Raw genomic sequence first — 20,802 nt, 5'->3', positions numbered from 1 at the left:
GGTTTGCAAAGATAAGCAAGGTTCGGGTCCTTCTGAGGAACTGTCAGTCCATCTGAATGTCCTTCCTCTCTCTCGCTCTCTTCCTCCCTTCTTCCTTCCTTCCTTCTTTCTTCCCCTCCTCTCCCCCTCCCTTTCTTCCTTCCTAAACTGTCAGCAGCTTTACTTCAGTTTTCTTGTGAATGTTTTATTTTTGGTTTCAGCTAAACTGGAACTAGTTTGGAAGACTTCTGGGCTTCCTTACAGATCTTGCATTGTGCCAATTATCACTATTATTATGAATGGAGATTATGTCAGTATCTGCCTTTTGTATGGCACTTTGGCTGTTGTTGTTGTCAGTCAATGATATTAACGACAGAGTAACTCTTTTTAAATGGATAGATTGAGTCCAATAGTACCTAGTTTTCTTAAGGTTACATAGCTATTAGCCTTGGGATCAAGATACCTAACTTCTGGGTATCCAAACAGTAACAGCAAATCTCGGCAGATTGTCTTGCTCCACTTAGTCTGACCAGACCTCTTGTCCCCAGCTGCAACGAGCTGCAGTTTTCGCAGTACGCAGCCATGTGTGACAATGTGCACATCCAGAAGATGCAGGGTGACGGCTACTGCCTGAAGCTCACGGACATGAAGGGCTTCTTCCAGCCCTGCTACGGGCTTCTCGACCCACTCCCGTTCTATGAGTCCTGCTACCTAGACGGCTGCTACAACCTCAAGAAGTTCCAGCTGTGCGGTTCCCTGGCTGCCTATGGGGAGGCCTGTCGCTCTTTTGGGATCCTCAGCACTGAGTGGATTGAGAAGGAGAATTGCTGTAAGAGAATTCTTTTATTTCTGAGGGTTCTTCCACAGTTAAAAGAACGGCTCTGCAGGTAACGAACCACAACAGAGATGTTGGTGAGGAGCGTTTCCAGTGTGCCCTAGCCTACCTGTATTTTCTATCCACTTACGAGGTTTGGAAAACAAACTTGGGAAGATTAAGTTCTCTGGGTTGGAGGAGCGCCAGCCGAGAGACTTACAAGGTAGAGAGACACAGTGTGGGACCCCTGAATGGTTTCAAATCCCAGACCCACCTCCTTTAGCATGGTCAGAGCACACACCAGAAAGGCAGAGAGCGTGGGAAGTGGCCAGTTGAGTTGGAATTTAGCTGGCTATATCTGCTTGGGTTGAAAGGACGCTATACTGGATTTATAAAGTGATTGCCGTTGTCATTGTTCACTGATGTTGAGTGGGCCCCCAACTAATGGCGACCCCATGCACAACGGAATGAGATGCTGCCCAGTCCTACGCCATCCCTGTGACTGGTATCAGATCATACTATTGTGACCCATACGGGTTTCACCAGCTGATTTCTGACTTTTTGGAAGTAGATTGCCAGGCCATTCTTCCTAGTCCATCTTAGTCTGGAAGCTCCACTGAAAGCTCTTTAGGATCATCAATTACATAAAGTAATCACACACACGAAAATTAGGTGGTGAAATAAGGATCTATAGATGCTTGTATTTTTTCTGTGGTAAGAAAACCATTTTGATGTGTGTTTCCATTACTCTAGTTGTTCATTTTCTCACTGTTAATCAAACATACGAGAAAATATACCATATTTTATGAAAATAATGAGCACCTTCTACGTTTGTTTGCTAACCATGCCCTCTGCGAGGTATTTTCATAAGCGCTGCTATGCCAAGTTTTTACATGTTGCTGTAAAAAAATTAGCATAGTGTGCTTATGAAAATATCCCAAGGTGCCCGTTATTTCCGTAAAAATACGGTAAATGTATATAAACAAATATAAATTTATCATATATGTATATGCATGTTGTCCGTACACATAAATGGTCCGTCTGTTCCATTAATGCAGTGTGACACTGTGACCACCAGAACGTGTATGTTCCATATACACAACTGCAACCCCGTATGCTTACAGGTACCACTGTGAAAACAGGCCCCTTCCGACACTGTCAACCCTGACGTTTGTAGGAATATATTTAATCCAGAACCTACAAAAATGTGTTGAGTAAAATAAGCATTCAGTGAGTTCAGGAACCGTTAAAAAGCAAATTACTCATCTCTGTTGGAAATTAACAGAAGTATTTTAGTTGGTAACTTTAATATTTTAGCTTGCTGTGTTAATAAGCAATATTTTAAATAACTTTAAAATTAACTCTTTTGAACTTTAAAAGCTGTCTGGAATTAAAAAAAATTTTTTTTTTTTTTACCTATGTATAAATCAGTTTTATCGATGTTCTCAACTTCAAAGGTTCCCTCTGTATAAAGGCAAGTCTTGTTTGCCAATTGGCAGATAGACCCACACATTTGTAAATGAGTTTTTTTCTTCGTGTGAGTTGTAAGCTCGGCAGTTTATTTCTGTAAGTCTTTGTTGTTAGCTGCTGTTGACTCAGCCCCTGGCTTATGGCAACCCCCGTGCACAACAGAACAAAACATTGCCAGGTCCTGTGCCATCCTCATGATCAACTGTGGGTCTGATGGTTGTGATCCATACGGTTTTCACTGGCTGATTTCCGGAAGTAGATTACCCGGCCTTTTTTCCTAGCCTGCCTTAGTCTGTAAGCTCTGCTGAAACCTGTTCAGCGCCGTAGCAAGACACAAGCTTCCACTGACAGACAAGTGGCTGTGCGTGAGCTGCGTTGGCTGGGAATTGATTAGCATAAGTGTGAAAAGCACCAAAGAGAATAACGTGAGGTATTGGTGGTTCACTGGTAGGATTCTTGCCTTCCATAAGGACACACCCAGGTTTCATTCCCAGCCAATGCACCTCAGTGAAGCCACCACCCATCTGTCTGTCGATGGAGGCTTGTATGTTGCTATGATGCTGAATAGGTTTTAGCAGAGCTTTCAGACTAAGATGGACTAGGAAGAAAGACCTGTTGTTCTACTTCCAAAAATCCGCCAATGAAAACTGAATGAGTTGCAATGGTCCAATCTGCAACCAATCATGGGGATGGTGCAGGATTGGGCAGCGTTCTGTTCTGTTGTGCATAGAGTCACCATGAGTCAGTCGGGGGCCAACCTAATGGCAGCTAACAACAACAACATACAATGACTGGGTGCTGGGAATATAGAGATAAATAACTTGGATCTTACTCTTTCTCTAAATATAAAGATTTAAATGCAAAGAATTAGTGTAGTAAGCACAGTAATTCTGGTTCCTCTTGGCAGTTAAGAGTATCTGGGTATCCTGTCCTCACCACATCTTCACCTGTAACCTTGGACAAATTTCAGCTATGAAATGGGGGATTATAATACTTACCCCATGGAGTATCTGTGTAGGCTAAACGAGATAATACAGCCAAAGTATGAAGCACAGTGCCTGGCCCATAGCAAGTACCCAATTACTAGCTTTTGTCATTATTCTTTGGAAGGCTGCCCTGTCAATTTGTGGCTGCAATCCTGACCATTTCCAATTTGATTCAAGTGGCAAGTCCAGACTGTAAGCAACTGCTACCACGCGTTGGTGTGAAAATCAAGTTGTGTGTGTTTCTGTGTGTTTTCTTTTTTAGCAGGAGTGGTTGAAGATCCCTGTGTGGGGGTGGACTGTCCCAACCGAACCTGTGAGCTGGAGAACGGAGGGGAGCTGTGTGGGTGCATCGAGCCCCCTCCCTATGGAAACAGTGAGTGAGGACTACCACTTCCCACCCTGAATGGCCCAATGCGAGAGGCCAGCTGGGCATGAGAGGGTGCCAGGAAGGCCCACAACACATTCTACACGGTAGTGTAGAAACCCAAATACTAGGCTTTCACAAACATTTAAGTAGAACAAGGAAGCAATCCAACCCCTTCAAAGTAGGCTAATGTTCATTTCCTTGTAACTACATCCTTTTCTTCAGTAAGTTATAACACGCACATTTGTACATGAATGGAATCAGCCAGTTCCATCTGAGGCCACATTCAACATCAGAGAGATCCCAGTTGATCTTTTGGATTCACTGCGAAGCAAGGTGATTTCATACGAGCATGAAAAAAATGGGAGGAAAGAGCCAAGTGCCTTCTTCAGACTCATTTAAAGCCAACTGTACCTGGTCCAAAGGTTTTGGCCCTGAAAATACAACTGGATTGTTTGAAACAAGCAGTAAGTAATGGGGACTCCAGGCCATGCTCCCAATTGTAGCTCCCTTATGGTACCAACGGCCTTGGCTGCTGGACCAGCCCGCTGGTGATGGTCAGTCAGAAAGGGAATTGCTTGGTCTCGCAGCGCCACAGGTTGCCCTTATGAACCAAGTAACTCAGAAGCAGGTGCTGAATTTAACCATCTTTAGAGAATGAAAGCCTAATTGACTAAAAGATTCCATACGCAGGAATGTCGTGTGCTGTTCAAGAGCTTCACCTAAGCAGATAAAAGTATTTCTCTTTGTTTCTATGGTGCTTATTAACTTGTGTTTATATGCTTAGAAAATGTCCATTGGGCATCACCATGTAAAAAGCAAGAGTTCTTGGTGCTCTTCTGCGAATCGCTTGGGTTCTTGCTGAGCTGGGTTCAGCAGGGCTTTGAGTGTGGTCTCACCTGGGGACATGTTCTTTAGCCACAATGTGCAAGGTTAGGTTGGTAGCTTACAGAAGTAGCCACTTTGGGTGGTACTACCACCAAAGTGTATGTAGGAGGGGAGGCCTGGGTTTATGAAGAAAGACAAAAAGACCATTTGCTAGCATTTCATCCTTGTGAAAGGCTCTCCCAATGTCCACATCATTTCTTTTACTAAATTCACATACTCATTCAATGTGATCCGAGCTTCATTAGAAATGCTGTAGCCTTTGGGTGAAGACCATTAGCCTCTTCTAAAGGAGCGTGGTCATGGGCTGTCTTGCCCCCATCCCCACAGCAAGACGGGCTCCCACTGATATGACTTTCCTCATGACTGCTCCCCACAGACTCACGTGACATTATCGATGTAGAGGTGACCTGCAAGGCAGCCCAGATGGAAGTGTCCATATCTAAGTGCAGACTCTTCCAGCTTGGCTTTGAGAGGGAGGGCGTGAGGATCAATGACAGACGGTGCACCGGCATTGAGGGAGAAGATTTCATCTCCTTCCAGATCAACAACACCAAAGAGAGTTGTGGAAACATTGTGCAGGTGAGGACGCGGGACAGGAAAGGTGGTGAGAAGTGGTGAGAGAGTAAGACAGGCAGTGAGAGCTCCTGGTGTTTGCACGTTTGCTGTCTGGAATGCTGCCTTCGGAGTCATCTACTTGGAAACAAGCTCTTTGGAGCAGGGCTTCCTTCCCTTTCGAACCCCTGCTGAGAATTTGCATCTCTAACAAGTTCCCAGGGGATGCTCATGCTGCTGGTTGGGGACCAATTCTGAGAACCACTAGTAAAGCAGTGGTTCTCAAAATTTATTATACATAAGGATCACCTGGGGATCTTGTTAAAATGTAGATTCTGATTCAGTATATCTAGGGATGGAAATGGAAATTCCAAACCAGAACGAACCGGTTTGAAGCCCTGCTGTGGGACAAAGCAAGGCATGCGTGAAATGAAAGCAAGAGGATTGATGACCGGGCGCTAAGTGATTGGTCGAACTGGAAGCACGTTTTAAGTGAAGTGTTTCTTTCCTTGATGGCTTTGTCTGCTGTCACTCTTTGCCCTACATAATCTCTGTGTACATATTTTCTTCTTCAGACTACTTTAAGACAGCTCTAAACTTGGTTTTTGAAATGTCTTGTCCCAGGTCCAGGTCAGTTTGACAAAATTTTTGTTACCCCTTTTACATTTCTATTGTTCCTCCAGATAAATACAGCTGGATTCAGGTCTCTTGGCGGGGAGGTGGGGAGAGTGTCCCAGATACCACGGAACAGTTGGCTACGGAAATACAGCAAGGCCACAACTATTAGTATCTGATTATCCAGGTTATAGGGTAGCAAACATCTTGCTTCTCTATTCTTCCTGCCCCTTCCTGCTGTCCATCATTTGTTCACATTTATCAGAGGGTGAAAGTAGTTAGGAGGTGAAACTCGCACTTTTTCATTTGGTACTCGTAGGCACAGCTGGTACCATTCCGGTGGGGGAGTAATTTTGAATTAAGGATTGAAAACCTCTGTTCACTTATGATGGCAGTACGTCGTGCTGTGCCCCAGTTTGTGTTCCCACAGATGATGGGGGGCTGGCTCTAGTTAGAATTCAGTGGTACATGAAATCACCCTCCGTGAACATTCCAGGTTATCAGACTGAAGGGTGCTGTTGACATCTGTTTTTTTAATCCCCAATAAGTGCTGAGACTAGCTCCATACTGATTTATTTTTTATTTATTTATTTTTTTCTGGGTTACATATGGAATGAAGCCATTTCTTCTCTTTCAGGGCTGTGGACTTGAAATGCCAGCCACATACTCACTCCCAGATTTAATGATTTCTGATCTTCCTTTGCTCCACAGTCCAATGGCACTCATATCATCTACAAAAACACAATCTGGATTGAAAGCGCGAACAACACTGGCAACATCATCACCAGGGACCGGACAATCAGTGTGGAGTTTTCATGTGCTTACGAACTGGATATCAAGATCTCCTTAGATTCTGTTGTGAAACCTATGCTAAGGTGAAGTACCTCGTAGGGTTTATACATTACTTTGCCTTTTCCTTGACAGGTAAGGTTAGCATAATCAAGATTGCTAGCATTTGTCTTTGAGGCACTAGGCAAAAAATAATTCGTATTTCATGAACCATAATGCCTTAGACAAACACTTCCATAGCACTTTCTATGATGATAAGAAACTCTCTGTAGATGCACTATCCAATACAGTAGCTGCGTGTGGCTATTGAGCACTCGAAATGTGGATACTGGGGCTGAAGAATTGAATTTTTAATATTTAATTTACTTTAAAGCATGTGGCTAATGACTATCTTATCGGACAGGGCAGCCTTAGATTTTACTACTTCCTGCTTTGCCTTCCCTCTGCAGTTTCAACATAAAAAATGGTAGGCAATTGACTAAATACATTTGTTTGGGGTTCCCTGACTTATAATTATTTCCTTTTTAGTGTCATTAACCTGACAGTTCCAACCCAAGAAGGCAGCTTCACTACCAAGATGGCGCTCTACAAAAATGCCTCCTATAAACATCCTTACCGCCAGGGGGAAGTAGTTTTGACGACTCGAGATGTGTTGTATGTAGGGGTCTTTGTGGTTGGAGCTGACGCTACACATTTGATCCTAACGCTGAACAAATGCTACGCCACCCCTTCCCGTGACCCCAATGATAAGCTGCGATACTTCATCATTGAAGGAGGGTGAGTAGCCTCCTATTAGAAGACAGCCTCAGGCATCTTAGTATAATATTTGACTGCATCAATTTTTAGGGAAGGAGATGGGAACTAATATTTGTCAACAATCTAAAATGCCAGCATTCTGCATCCATTTATGCATCTAATTCTCATAATGACATATGAGGCAGATATTATAAGCCCCATTTTACAGATGAGAAGGCTGAGTATTTGTGAGACCAAGAAGCTTACAACATAGTGGTAGGTCCCCAAGTCCGGGTGGTGGTAACTACGAGATGCTTCGTTCTTAATGTAATCAAGGAAGGGGTTCTGTCCTGCCTACTTTGAATTTCAATTGACAGGAATGTGGAGCATATGCAAATGAAAGAATGCAATGAGAATAACTAAAAGTTGGCGAATAGGACACTTATCAATATGAAAAAAAGAAATTAGAATAATAACCTGTGAGTTCCATGAGCACTGTTGGCTATATGCCCAGCAGAGTCCCTGGGTGGTACAAATGGTTAAAATGCTGGACTGCTAACTGAAAAATTTGAAGTTTAAGTCCACCCAGAGGCATCTCGGAAGAAAGGCCTGGAGACTGACTTCTAAAAAATCAGCCATTGTTGTGGAGTGACTGGAACACTTACACACTGCTGGTGGGAATGTAAAATGGTGCAACCACTTTGGAAATTGATTTGGCGCTTCCTTAAGAAACTGGAAATAGAGCTACCATACGATCCAGCAATCCCACTCCTTGGCGTATATCCTAGAGAAATAAGAGCCCTCATAGGAATAGATATATGCACACCCATGTTCATTGCAGCACTGTTTACAATAACAAAAAGATGGAAACAACCTAGGTGCCCATCAGTGACTGAATGGATAAACAAATTATGGTATATTCACACAATGGAATACTATGCAACAATAAAGAATGATGACTCTGTGAAATATCTGATAACATAGAGGAACCTGGAAGGCATTATGCTGAGTGAAATTAGTCAGTCGCAAAAGGACAAACATTGTATGAGACCACTATCATAAGAACTCAAGAAAAGGTTTAAACACAGAAGAAAACACATTCTGATGGTTACAAGGGTGGGGTGGGAGAGGGGGTATTCACTAACTAGATAATAGACAAGAATTAGGTGAAGGGAATGAAAACGCACAATACAGGAGAAGTCAGCACAACTGGACTAAACCAAAAGCTAAGAAGTCTCCTAAATGGAACCAAACATTTCAAGGGACAGAGTAGCAGGGGTGGGGATCTGGGGACCATGGTTTCAGGGGACATCTAGGTCAATTGACATAACAAAGTTTATTAAGAAAATGTGCTGCATCCCACTTTGGTGGGTGGTGTCTGGGGTCTTAAAAGGTAGCAAGCGGCCATCTAAGATATATCAATTGGTCTTAACCTACCTGGAGCAAAGGAGAATGAAGAACACCAAAGACACAAGGAAAATATGAGCCCAAGAGACAGAAAGGGCCACATCAACCAGAGACTTCATCAGCCTAAGACCAGAAGAACTAGATGGTGCCTAGCTACCACCAATGACTGCCCTGACAGGGAACACAACAGAGTCCCTGATGGAGCAGGAGAAAAGTGGGGTGCAGAACTCAAATTCTAGTAAAAAGACAAGACTTAATGGTCTGACTGAGACTGGAGGGACCCCAGAGGACATGGCCCCTAGACTCTCTTGTTAGCCCAAAACTAAAACCATTTCCAAAGCCAACTCTTCAGACAAAGATTAGACTGGATTATAAGACATAAAAGGATACTGGTGAGGAGTGTGTTTCTTAGCTCAAGTAGACACATGAGACAAAGTGGGCAGCTCCTGTCCAGAGGTGAGATGAGAAGGCGGGGGGGACAGGAGCTGGTTGAATGGACATGGGGTATACAAGGTGGAAAGGAGGAGTGTGCTGTCACATTATAGGGAGAGCAACTAGGGTCACATAACAATGTGTATATAAGTTTTCGTATGAGAAACTGATGTGAGTTGTAAACTTTCACTTAAACCACAGTAATATGTATATATGCTTCCCCCCCGACCAATGAAAGTTTTTTAATGGAAAAAAAAAACAAACAGCCATTGAAAACCCTATGGAGCACAAGTCTACCCTGACACACATGGAGTCACCGTGAGTCGGAGTCAACTGTACGGCAACTGTTTTTTATGTGCTCAGCACCTAGTGTTCCTGAAACATGGCAATTACTCTGTGAAAATTACTGAATGAATGAATGAAAGAGAAGAAAAGACTATAGAACAAACAACAATAATAATTTATTTTCTTTTCTTTGAACATTTACTGATTATGTCAAGCAGAATTTATTACAGAATTTACAATAATTGTTTTAAGAGCTTTAGTGGGATAAAATTTACATAACATAAAATTCACTTGTTTTAAGTATAAAATTCAGTGATTTTTGTAAATTTACAGAGGAATGCAATAGCACCATAATCTAATTTCAGAACATGTCCATCACCCCAATACAATAATTCCTAAAGCAGCTGGCTATATTAATCAGAATTCTATTATCAGTGGTACAGACCAAGCCAGAATAACTTAAGCAAAAACAAGGCATTTCATGGTTACAGACTAAATCACAGGAGTGCATGTGCCCACTGCTCCAGTGGGTAGGAAGTGCCATAGATACTGAAATTAGCAGCCTCCACCTGGTGGCACAGTAGTTAAAGTGCTCGGCTGTTAACCTAAAGGTCTGCAGTTTGAATTCACTAGCCACTCTGAGGGAGAAAGATATGACAGTCTGTTCCCATAAAGATTTATAGCCTTGGAAACCCTCTGGGGCAGTCCTGTAGGGTTGCTATGAGTCAGAATCAACTTGATGGCAATGGATTTTTGTCCTGAGCTTTTGGAGTGAGTCCCTGGGTGGCAGAAATGGTCAAGTGCTGAACTACTAACCAAAAGGTTGGAGGTTCAAACCCACCCAGAGGTGCCTTAGATGTAAGGCCTGGTGATCTGCTTCTGAAATTTCACGACCTTGAAAACCCTATTTAATGCGGTTCTACCCTACACACCTGGGGTCGCCATGAGTTGGAAGCAACTCATGGCGACTAACAACAACAACACCTGAGCTTTATGGCTGGGAAGAAGAGGAATGGATCTCCAAATGAGGAAGGGTGTAGTTCTGGGCAGACAAACCATAGACATCCACTATTTTGGAGATGAAACAGGCACAGAGAGGTTAGGTACACAACTCACCGAAGACCACCCAACTAGCAAGGGACAGAGAAAGAGTCCATTATAGGTGTTGGGACACACTGGCTGCCTGAATGACTAGGCATGGCCCACGTAGCTGAGGTGTGTTATGGAGTCTTCTTCCAAAGAGCATTGACTTCTCTGAATTGGTAAAGCGAAGGGCCTAAAGACTGCTTAGGTGATTTACCAGCCTAGAGGGTTGGGTTAAAGTCACAGTTCCCCTTTTTTCCCATGTGTCTTCCCATCTTATCATATTCATTTCCCAGGGTAAAAGGGCTAAGTAAGATAGGGGCCACTATACAAATGCAAACCCAGATTATAGGGCTTAGGATTCCTTTGAAGGACACCATGGCATTTAGCATTTTTTAAGTGGCATTTAATAGACTTGACCCAGAGAAAGAGGGCAAGTTAGCGAGCATGTTCATAAATCTCAGCTCACCCCAGGGTCTGAATAAATTCCTGTAAATTAAGCTATTGTTGGGTGTGAAGTGATTTCGTTTTGTGGGAGAATTCTAATTCATCGGTCTTCCTGACCTTTCATGGAGGGACATGGTTATTGTTTTTCCAGTGAGTTTATGGGAAAATTGATGCTCAATGCAGTGAGACCCTCTGTGAGAGCCCTGAAGGAATGAGCTGCAAAATGTGCCACTTCAGCGTTTTGGGGGGTCAGTTGCTCCTCCCCAGCAATGGGAGGGCAGAAATGGCACCAGCTTCCACAGTGGTTCAGAAGTCTGGGGACATGCACGTCACTTCTCGTTTTTCTCCATGGGCCTAGACCAGAGGAAAGGACAGGTGTTCCTGTGTTAGTGGGCAAAGGGCTCAAGTGCTTGGCTTGTTTGCTGTCTGTAAGGCTGGTATCCAGGCAGCCTGTGTTCCCTGAGACCTGCTCCTCCCTTTCTCCCTCCCTTCTGCTTTTCTAATGCCTAAACCTCAAATCATCTCTCTGCAAGAGAGCTGGTGGTCTGATTAAGAGGGAAGGGCTGTGAAGGTTGAAGAACCGGTGGACCAATTTAGATTACCCAAGTGAATGGCAATGACAAGGAAATGTATGGCATGTAGGTTCTTGTTTCAAAGCATTTAAGAGCAACTTGTATTTTGCCTAGAAGACTAATTACAAAACTTAATAAGTGTGAGAGTGCTGAAGGATAACTTGGGTTTTTAATATTCCTTATCACTAAGCTATTTAATCCTGTGGATTAGGGAAATAAGAAAAAGAGACACCCTTTTTGTATTTATCATTTTAAAGAGCTTTTTAGCTCTAATGGGCCATCCATTGGCCAAGGACAATTAATTCATTTATCCACCCAACAAAGATTTTTAAATACCTACTACAAAGCCCTGGTGGTGCAGTGGTTAAGAGCTGCCACTGCTAACCAAAAGGTTGGCAGTTCGAATACACCAGCCTCTCCTTGAAAACCTATCAGGCAGTTCTGCTCTGTCCTATAGGGTCACTATGAGACAGAATCGACTCAATGGCAATGTGTTTATGTGGCATGTAGCATACCGGAGACACAGTGGGGATTACAACTTCGCTCCTGCTCTCAAGGAGCTCAACAAGGTGCTGTTGGCAAATCCAGGAAAAACCACCTGGTCCAGCCTGGTCAGGGCATCTTGTTATTGTTGTCAGTTGTCATCAAGTTGGCTCCCACTCATGGCGACCTTATGTCTAACAGAACGAAACGTTGCCCAGTCCTGCGTCGTGTCCACGATCGTTGGTATGCTTGAGTACATTGTTTTGGCTATTGTGTCAATCCATCTCATTGAGGGTTTCTACCACCCACCTGTCAGTTTTGTCATATTGTGGTGGCTTGTGCATTGCTATGATGCCAGAAGCTATGCCAACAGTATTTCACAGATCAGCAGGGTCACGCATGGTGGACAGGTTTCAGCACAGCTTCCGGACTGTGAAGACTATGAAGAAAGGCCTGGTGATCTATTTCTGAAAATTAGTCAATCTTATGAAAACCTTATGGTTCGGGCATGACTAGGGGACATTTATAAAGGAGGAGGACCCATAGCCAGATGCTGAAGAAAGAGCAGGATTTACACATAAGAAGAACAGCAGAAAGGCCTGCTAGGTGGGAGATGTAGTACATGCAAGGACAGCGGGCATGAGACTGTGACACATTTGGGGAGCTGTAAGCAGCTGAGGCAAGATATCTGTGCTTGAGGAAGCGCCGCCATTACCAGTTGGCTCAATGCCACAAGGATGAGAGGGAGTTGAGAGAAGAGGCGATCAGCTCCATCAGAACAAGTCCACAGCTCCTCCTTGGCCGCTCCTTCCGCTCCACCTCCTACCTATTTTAACGCGTGGGAAGACCTCCCAATAGGCCTTGAATCAGAGGCCCCTCCCAAAATTAGTAATTAACTGAAGAAAGTACTGAAGAAGTGGGCACTAATCTTTTGTTTGTTAAATTGATATCAGGAAAACACAGCATGATGAGGGGGTGGAATGAGAAACTAAGGTGTTGGGAAATTGAGAGTGGTCCCTGCAGTCATTTTGTTTTGGGGTTGCAGGTAGGATACTAATTTGCGACTGTATGTGGTGCTTTCAAAACAAACTCTGATAATACAAAGGAGTGATAATAACTGACAATGCCATACTGTCCAGCAGTTATTTTCAAACGCAGAGGCATTTGAAATACAAGGACGTTTATGATGGTTTTATATGAAATTTTGAAATGAAGATGAGGATTAAAGTGTAAAAGGAAAAAAATGTGAAGCAAATATTACACTTTTTTTTTTCTGAATAGGTGTCAGAATATTAAAGATAACACCATTGTCATCGAAGAGAACGGTGTCTCCCTAACCTGTCGTTTTCACGTCACTGTCTTCAAGTTCATCGGGGATTATGATGAAGTTCACCTTCACTGTGCAGTGTCACTCTGCGACACAGAAAAACAGTCCTGCAAAATAGTAAGTGAGAGTGTAAAAATCAAGCTCTAACCTTAGTTCTCACTGCTCCAGTTTTCCCAGCATGGGGGTCATGAATGCCAGAGTGCATATGGCTTTAAAGGCCTTTAAGCAGGGAATGGACTCGACAGGAATGGGTTTGGTTTTTGTTTAAGCACCTGGAAGTGGTTGGATTGGAATCATTCTCAGATCCTTAGGAGTGGGAAGTCATCTTTTGTGGGACGATAAGGAGAGAATGGGGACATGTGGGAGACTGGAGTTCAATTCCAGGCCAGTGCATCTCAGGCACACCACCACCCACCTGTCAGTTTTTTTTTTTTATTGTGCTGAACAGGTTTCAGTGGCACTTCCAGACTAAGATGGACTAGGAGGAAAGGCCTGGAGATCTACTTCCGAAAATCCACCAGTGAAAATCCTATAGATCACAACAGTCCAATCCACAACCAATCATGGGGATGGCAAAATGGCAGCCTTTTGTTCTATTGTGCATAGGGTCACCACGAGTTGGGGGCCATCTTGATGGCGGCTAACAACAGTAACAACAATAAGAGAGTGAGAACATGTTGGAACGATGTCCATTTACTCCCTTTCTACATCCCTGAAATGTCACTTGGTCATTGGCTTGACCCTAGACCAGGGTTCCTCAAATCTCAGCACTATTCACATTTTGGACCAAATAATTCTTTGTTGTGGGGGCTGTTCTGTGCATTGTAGGATGTTTAGCAGCATCTCTGGCCTGTACCTACTAGATGCCTATAAAAATAAATGGGGCCAACTGTAAAAATGGCATGATGGGGATGTTGGACCACCTCGTCTAACTTCACTAGGAGGGGAGGAGAATCAGCATCAGCCCAAAGCTGATTCCTAGAAGGTGGAGGTCAGACACGCCTTCTCTCTCGTTTTTGCCAATTCTGACACCAGCCATCTCTCCCACGGCACTCTCTCCTCCTCAGCTGAGTTCGATAATTCATTGCAGTGGCCACACAGAACTCACAGACCATACTCACAGTTATGAGATTTTTATTAGGGAAGTAATAGGGCACTGGGTTTTTGGGTAATAGGTTATATGGAAACCCTGGTGGTGTAGTGGCTAAGTGCTACAGCTGCTCACTAAAGGGTCAGCAGTTCAAATCTGCCAGCTGCTCCTTGGAAACTCTATGGGGCAGTTCTACTCTGTCCTGTAGGGTCACTCTGAATCAGAATTGACTCGACTGCAATGGGTTTTTTGTTCTTTTTTTTTTTAATACGTTATACTTCAGGATGAGGAATGAGTCAGAGTACTTTTTTTTGATCAGGACAGCCTCTTCTCCCACAGGCAGGCCCCTCCCTGGCCCTTGGTCCCCCAGCCTCTTGGCCCCTCGGCCTGGCCTCTGCCCTGCTCAGGAAAGTGTTACAAAGCTCTTTAGCTCCACCAATAAGTGTGCAGAGGCACCCCACTCCGTCAGCAAGTTTCCTGCCCAAAGGCTTCTCCAATTTTCATCTCTGGGATGGCTCATTTTAAGCCTAGCAGGATGGCAAAACTGACAAATACCGTTAGGATTCCATACACCTTATTTGCCTGGTCCCAAACCCAGAAGGGGGTGCCATGCACCTTATTTGTATTATTAGCAAAGCACCTTATTTGCACAGTCCCACCCAGTCTTTTGGTGGGAGTTATAAGAGCATGGCTAGAAAAGCCATATAGAAGTGATCCATCATACCACAATGACAGTAGCACCTCCTGCCTCAGTCACAACCCTGAAAAATGGTTCCAGATTGCCAAACGTTCCCTGCGGGTGGGGGGTAGGGGAGGGGGTAAACTACCCCAATTGAGAACCATTGCACTAGAGTCTAAAGGAGCATCCTGAGCCAGGCACCCTGACTCTGAACTGACCATTTGGGCCAAACCCTACTTCACAATAGAGCCAAACTCCTGGGCTCTGGATATAGTTTATCCAAGTGTCCTTTAGACAGGGGCTATCCTACAGCTCAACCAGATCTATACCAGAGCCTAAGGGTTTGCAGGGGCTGTGGGACTAGGGGACAAACCAGCCGTCTCTTCCATGGCAGGCTTACATCACCGCCATGCCTGGCTCTGCCCTTAAGATTTGATTCCACTGGTACCTGGTGTCTAAGTTTAACATTTCAGCTTTATGGTTACCCTATGTCTGCAAAATCAAGATGTGAATTATGGTCAGAGCTACTTACAGATAATGCTGCATACATCGTGTCTGATGAGATCAAACAATCCTCATTGCTGGGCAGAAAGCCCCTTTGAATCTAATTCTAGCGTGGAGAATATATTTAATTCTGTTCAACATAAAGCCTCAAGTCCCAGTGGGCTCGGGGATCAAGAATGCATTGGTTCTAATTAATCTGAGCAGCAATAGCGTTTGAGACTGGAGGCACTGCCTCTTCTGGAGATGGAAATATGGTGAAGAATAAGATATCAGCTTAATTGTGTGAAATTTTCCCTCTGGTGTTCTGTCTTTCAGAGTTGTCCACAAAATTCCAGGATTGCCACAGATTATAGGAAAGAACCCAAAGAGCAAATCATTTCAGTGGGACCTATTAGGAGGAAAAGTATGTATGTTCCTCAAACACGCTATAAATTATTAATGCAATGAGATTTGAAGGTGCAAGCCAACTTTTGGGTGTGTTTCACCTATCCTGTGAATCTGGTCAATGAGGAGGTTGGTGTTGAGGATACTAGTCTGGGACTGCCCTCTTCCTTAAGGAAAACTTTCACTGGCTTTTTTTTTTTGGCACTATTATTGCCTAGAGTTCACACTTTTTTCTGTCTTCCCTTTTTTTAGTTGTTTTATCGTGGTAAAAATATACATAACAAAACATTTGCCAGTTCAACATGTTTATGTGTACACTTCAATGACGTTAATTACATTCAGCATGTTGTGCAACCATCCCCAGTGTCTATTTCCAAATTATTCCACCACCATTGGCAGAAACTCAGTGATCCTTAAATAATAATGCCCCTTTTCCTCCTCCTTCCCACCCCTGATAATCACTAATGCATTTGCCTGTTTCAAATAAGTGGGATCACACAGTATTTGTCCTTTTGTGACTGACTTGTTTCACTCAGCAGAATGTTTTCAAGGTTCGTCCACGTATCAGAACTTCATTTCTCTTCGTGACTGAGTACCATTCCATTGTACATATATACCGCATTTTGTTGTCCGCTTTGGCTATTGTGAATAGTGCTGCAGTGAACATTGGTGTACAAGTTTGCATACAACTGTTTGCATTCATGTTTTCACTTCTTCTGGGTGTACACCTAGGAGTGGGCTTGCTGGGTCATATGGCAGTGTCTGTCTAACTTTGTGAGGAGCTCCAGACTGTTTTCCACAGCACTTCACCATTTTGCATTCCCACCAGCAACGGATGAGGGTTCCTTTCATTGACTTTTAAAAACTCGCCACAGCACTGGGCTTTTCTTCCTCTCCTCTCCGCCCTTAGATGTGAGGTGAAGCGTTGAGCTGCCTGTAGTTGATCTGACCACCTGCTCTTTCTCAGGGCTGGACTGGTGTGAGGACAACGGAGGCTGTGAGCAGATCTGTACCAGCCGAGTGGATGGAGCTCTGTGCAGCTGTGTGACAGGAACTCTGCAGGAGGATGGCAAGAGCTGCCGAGGTAGCTGCCCCTCTGCCCCAGAGAGGCCCCTTCCTGAGCAGACACTGGGGCATAAGGATGCTTTTTACCCAGAGAAAGAGAACTTGCAGAAATTAAGAAGGAAAGGTGGAGAAAATGTCCCAGTAACTCAAGCACCATTTTAATTTTTCTCCTTTGGGTCCCTGCTCTTTTATATAAAAGATGAAGGATGAATTAAAAAAAATAAGTTATTCAGCCATTTACAGATCATATGTCGGCCTTCATCTGGCCAGCCCAGTCTACTTGGGCTGTGGTTGGGGCTCGGATGACACGGCTCCAGCAAATAGCATTTTCTGCAGTGCCTGTTGCACATGATTTCCGGGGTGCTGTCTGAGGTTTTTTTTTTTTTTTGTCTGAGGTTAGTAGGACTCTTGTAGAGGTTGGGTTAATTCTGCTCCTTTGCTGCTTTAGTCAGGGCCTTCTGGGTAAAGTGGTTCTTAGCCCTTTATGAAGTTTCCTTTATTTAGTTGAATACTGCAAAGGTGTCTGATTCCTCTCAAACAGGTATTTTTTTTTATAAGACTTACTATTTTCCTCTCTGTTCACAGCCTCTAATTCTTCCGTTGAACTTCAAGTTTGGATGATTCTTCTCATCATGACCCAGATTTCATTATGGCATTTTGTCTATACAACAGGCATAACCTCATAAATAACTCAAGGTTGCTATCTAAAGTACTGTAATTTACTTACTTCAGCTCCCCGTAGGATAAAAAGTGTGTGCCCTTAAGTCGGAACCTATTTGAAAGTGTGCAGCACCGCAAAGTGATGCCACCTGCCTCAAACAGTCAGAGATCTGGAAATGGGTGAGAGTCCATGCTACTCTTTCAAAGTACACAGTTGGGCTTCTAAAAAGCCAGTTGTGAAAAGCGTATATCTTGTCTAAAGTTTCCAAACAGTTATCACTAGGAACTTTGGTTCATGTGAAAAACCGGTAAAGAATATAATTCTGGTTAGAGCAATCTGTCCGGCCAGTGCTGTTTCTGGATCACAGTTTTTGCAGAAAGAGGGCCCGTGGGAACCATACAAAGAGCAACAACAGGAAGGCTTGACTCCCTCTGAGCAACCTTTATGGTGTTTGCAAGTGTCTGATCTACAATATGCGCGTGTTGCCCCCTTCTGCTCATGATGACCTAGTCCCCATTCGCTGTGCCCTTCCACCTTGCAGGGGCAGCTCTGGCCATTCTCTATGTTGTTTGCAGACCTGGGGACCCCCTCCCCACTCCATCCCCTCAAGCCCAATCCCTCCTCTTTTATAAATCAACCAAATAATTTTTAATGTGTTTCATGCTTAAATAAACTTTGTATTCACCTATTCTCATTACTTGTGGCTGGAATCATTCTTATTCATGCTAAGCTTTGTGCACTAAGTAAATGCCATGATTAAAGAAGAAGAAGAGAAACAGCAGCAAGGGGACTAGGTAGGCACTGGGGGCCAGAGCTCTGATGCATTTTGCTGTATTACCTTTGCTGTGGACTTGCAGAACATTACCAAGGCGTTAAGGTGCTGTGTAGAGAAAAGGCAGGCAGCATCCTCTTCTGTTAGTACACACACACACACACACACACATTTACTACAATTAATAGCAAAATACAGGCTTTGCTAAGTATATTCATTCTTTGAGTGCTTCTGTTTTTAAGGTTGAAAACAAAGCAAGATCCGCTTCATGTTTATTTTGAAGTTGTTTTGGATTTAAGCTTACGGTGTTTTTGTATTTTTCCGGGAACTCGTGCAAAGCTGAGCAGAAACCCACAGCACCCTTGAATGTGGGGTGGATGTAATCACTGTAGTCTTCTGTGTAAATGGCACCAGCATCACACCGTTGTGGGACTGAAGATGCACAGCTGAAGACTGAGGCTGTGGCCAGCTCCCAGCTCTTTGGGTTCTGCCCCTGTGAGGGTCAACAGTCTAGTCACACACGCTTTGTGGCTAAGAGGACAATTGGGGTAGAGGGTGAAAACCAGGCATCTGCTTCTGCTTGGACATCTTAAGATCTTTGGGGAAAAGTGCTGAGCATTGAGGTGAATGACGGAATCAGACCATCTATTCTGTATGACTATGAGGTCAAGTTGGTTGTTTGTGGCACTTAGATCTTCCGTGTCTTTATTTCGAGCTTCTTTCTGCATGTTCTTTCCTTCACTGAAAGTGGTGTGTTGAAGTCTACTATTATTGTGGAGCTATTTATCTCTTTTCAATGCTGTTAGAGTTTATGTATTTTGGAGCCCTGTCGTTGGGCGTGTAAATATTTATTATGGTTTTGTCCTCTTGTATTGACCCTTTAATCATTATATAGTGTCCTTCCTTATCCTTTGTGGTGGATTTAACTTTAAAGTCTATTTTGTCAGAAATTAATATTGCTACTCCTGCTGTGTTTTGATTGTTGTTTGCTTGGTATATTTTTTTCCATACTTTAAGTTTTTTTGTGTCTCTAAGTCTAAGCTGTGTCTCTTGTAGGCAGCATATTGACAGATCATGTTTTTTGTTTTTTTTTTAAATCCATTCTGCCACTCTCTGGCTCTTTATTGGTGCGTTTAGTCCATTCAGTGTAATTATTGATAGATACGAGTTTAGTGCTGTCATTTTAATGTCTTTGTGTGTTGCTGACAGTTTTTTTGTTCCACTTAATTTTCTGTGCTGAGTCATTTTTCTCTATTTTCTTTTCCTCTTTTTCATTGTTGTTGATTTTGTATTTGCTAAGTCTTTATGTTTTTCTTGTTTTTTATTTTGCTATGTAGGATTGTTATTTTCCTTTGTGTTTACCTTAAACATTTACCCCTATTTTTCTAAATTTAAACCAATCTTTTATTTCTTGATATTGCCTTGACTTCCTCTCCATATGAAAGATCTATGAATACATTTTTTAGTCTCTCTTTTTTGTTTTAATGTTGTCATCTTTTACATACTGACGTTTCTGTTTCCCTATTTTTATTTTTGTGACATCCCTATCTGGCTTGATACCTGGTTGCTCTGTCCCGTGTTCTAGTTTTGGGTTATTATGTGATGTTATTGATTTTCTAACCAGAGGACTCCCTTTAGTATTTCTTGTAATTTTGGTTTGCTTTTTGCAAATTCCCTAAACTTCTGTTTATCTGGAAATGCCCTAATTTCACCATCGTATTTGAGAGACAGTTTTGCTGGGTATATAATTCTTGGTTGGCAATTTTTTTCCCTTCAAGGTTTTTATATATGTCATCCATTGCCTTCCTGCCTGCATGGTTTCTGCTGAGTAGTCAGAGCTTATTCTTACTGAATCTCCTTTGTAGATGACTTTTCATTTATCCTTAGTCGCTCTTAAAATTCTCTCTTATCTTTGGTTTTGGTGAGTTTGATTATGTCTTAGTGACTTTCTTTGGGGGTCTACCTTGTGTGGGGCTTGATAAGCACCTGGGATAGATATCTTTTCATCTTTCACAATATCAGGGACATTTTCTGTCAACAAATTTTCAACAATTGTCTCTGTATTTTCTGTTATCCCCCCGTTCAGGCACTCCTGTCACTCGTAGGTTATTTCTCTTGATAGAGTCTCACATAATTCTTAAGGTTTCTTCATTTTTAAAAAATTCTTTTATCTGATTTTTCCTCAGATAAGTTGGTGACAAATGCTTTATCTTCAATCTCACTAATCCTGACTTCCATTGCCTCAATTCCACTCCTCTGACTTTCTGTTGAGTTGTCTAATTCTGAAATTTTATTGTTAATCTTCTGGATTTCTGTTTGCTGTCTCTCTATGGATTCTTACAGCCTGTTAAATTTGTCATTATGTTTTTCTATAATCTTCTTACGTTCCTTCCTCTATTGCTTTGTGTGTTCCTTGACT

At 43.0% G+C, this 20,802-nt stretch overlaps 1 protein-coding gene across 1 annotated transcript in view; it reads left to right on the top strand.

Moving 5' to 3' along the window:
* Positions 1 to 17,911, top strand: part of TECTA (tectorin alpha) — a 101,839-nt gene extending 83,928 nt beyond the window's left edge. The window contains exons 15-23 of the mRNA XM_064268940.1: positions 513 to 808; positions 3,512 to 3,622; positions 4,878 to 5,080; positions 6,380 to 6,543; positions 6,986 to 7,234; positions 13,183 to 13,345; positions 15,817 to 15,904; positions 16,853 to 16,969; positions 17,536 to 17,911. Coding sequence (XP_064125010.1) covers positions 513 to 808; positions 3,512 to 3,622; positions 4,878 to 5,080; positions 6,380 to 6,543; positions 6,986 to 7,234; positions 13,183 to 13,345; positions 15,817 to 15,904; positions 16,853 to 16,969; positions 17,536 to 17,636 — 1,492 coding nt within the window. The 3' untranslated portion in view covers positions 17,637 to 17,911. The remainder of the gene's footprint in view (positions 1 to 512; positions 809 to 3,511; positions 3,623 to 4,877; positions 5,081 to 6,379; positions 6,544 to 6,985; positions 7,235 to 13,182; positions 13,346 to 15,816; positions 15,905 to 16,852; positions 16,970 to 17,535) is intronic.
* Positions 17,912 to 20,802: the final 2,891 nt, after the last annotated feature.

Source organism: Loxodonta africana, chromosome 15 (assembly GCF_030014295.1).
Source record: "Loxodonta africana isolate mLoxAfr1 chromosome 15, mLoxAfr1.hap2, whole genome shotgun sequence".
In the NCBI taxonomy this organism is placed as follows: Eukaryota; Metazoa; Chordata; class Mammalia; order Proboscidea; family Elephantidae; genus Loxodonta; species Loxodonta africana.
The sequence above is the reverse complement of the archived record's forward strand: the minus strand, read 5'-3'. Positions and strand labels throughout refer to the sequence as shown.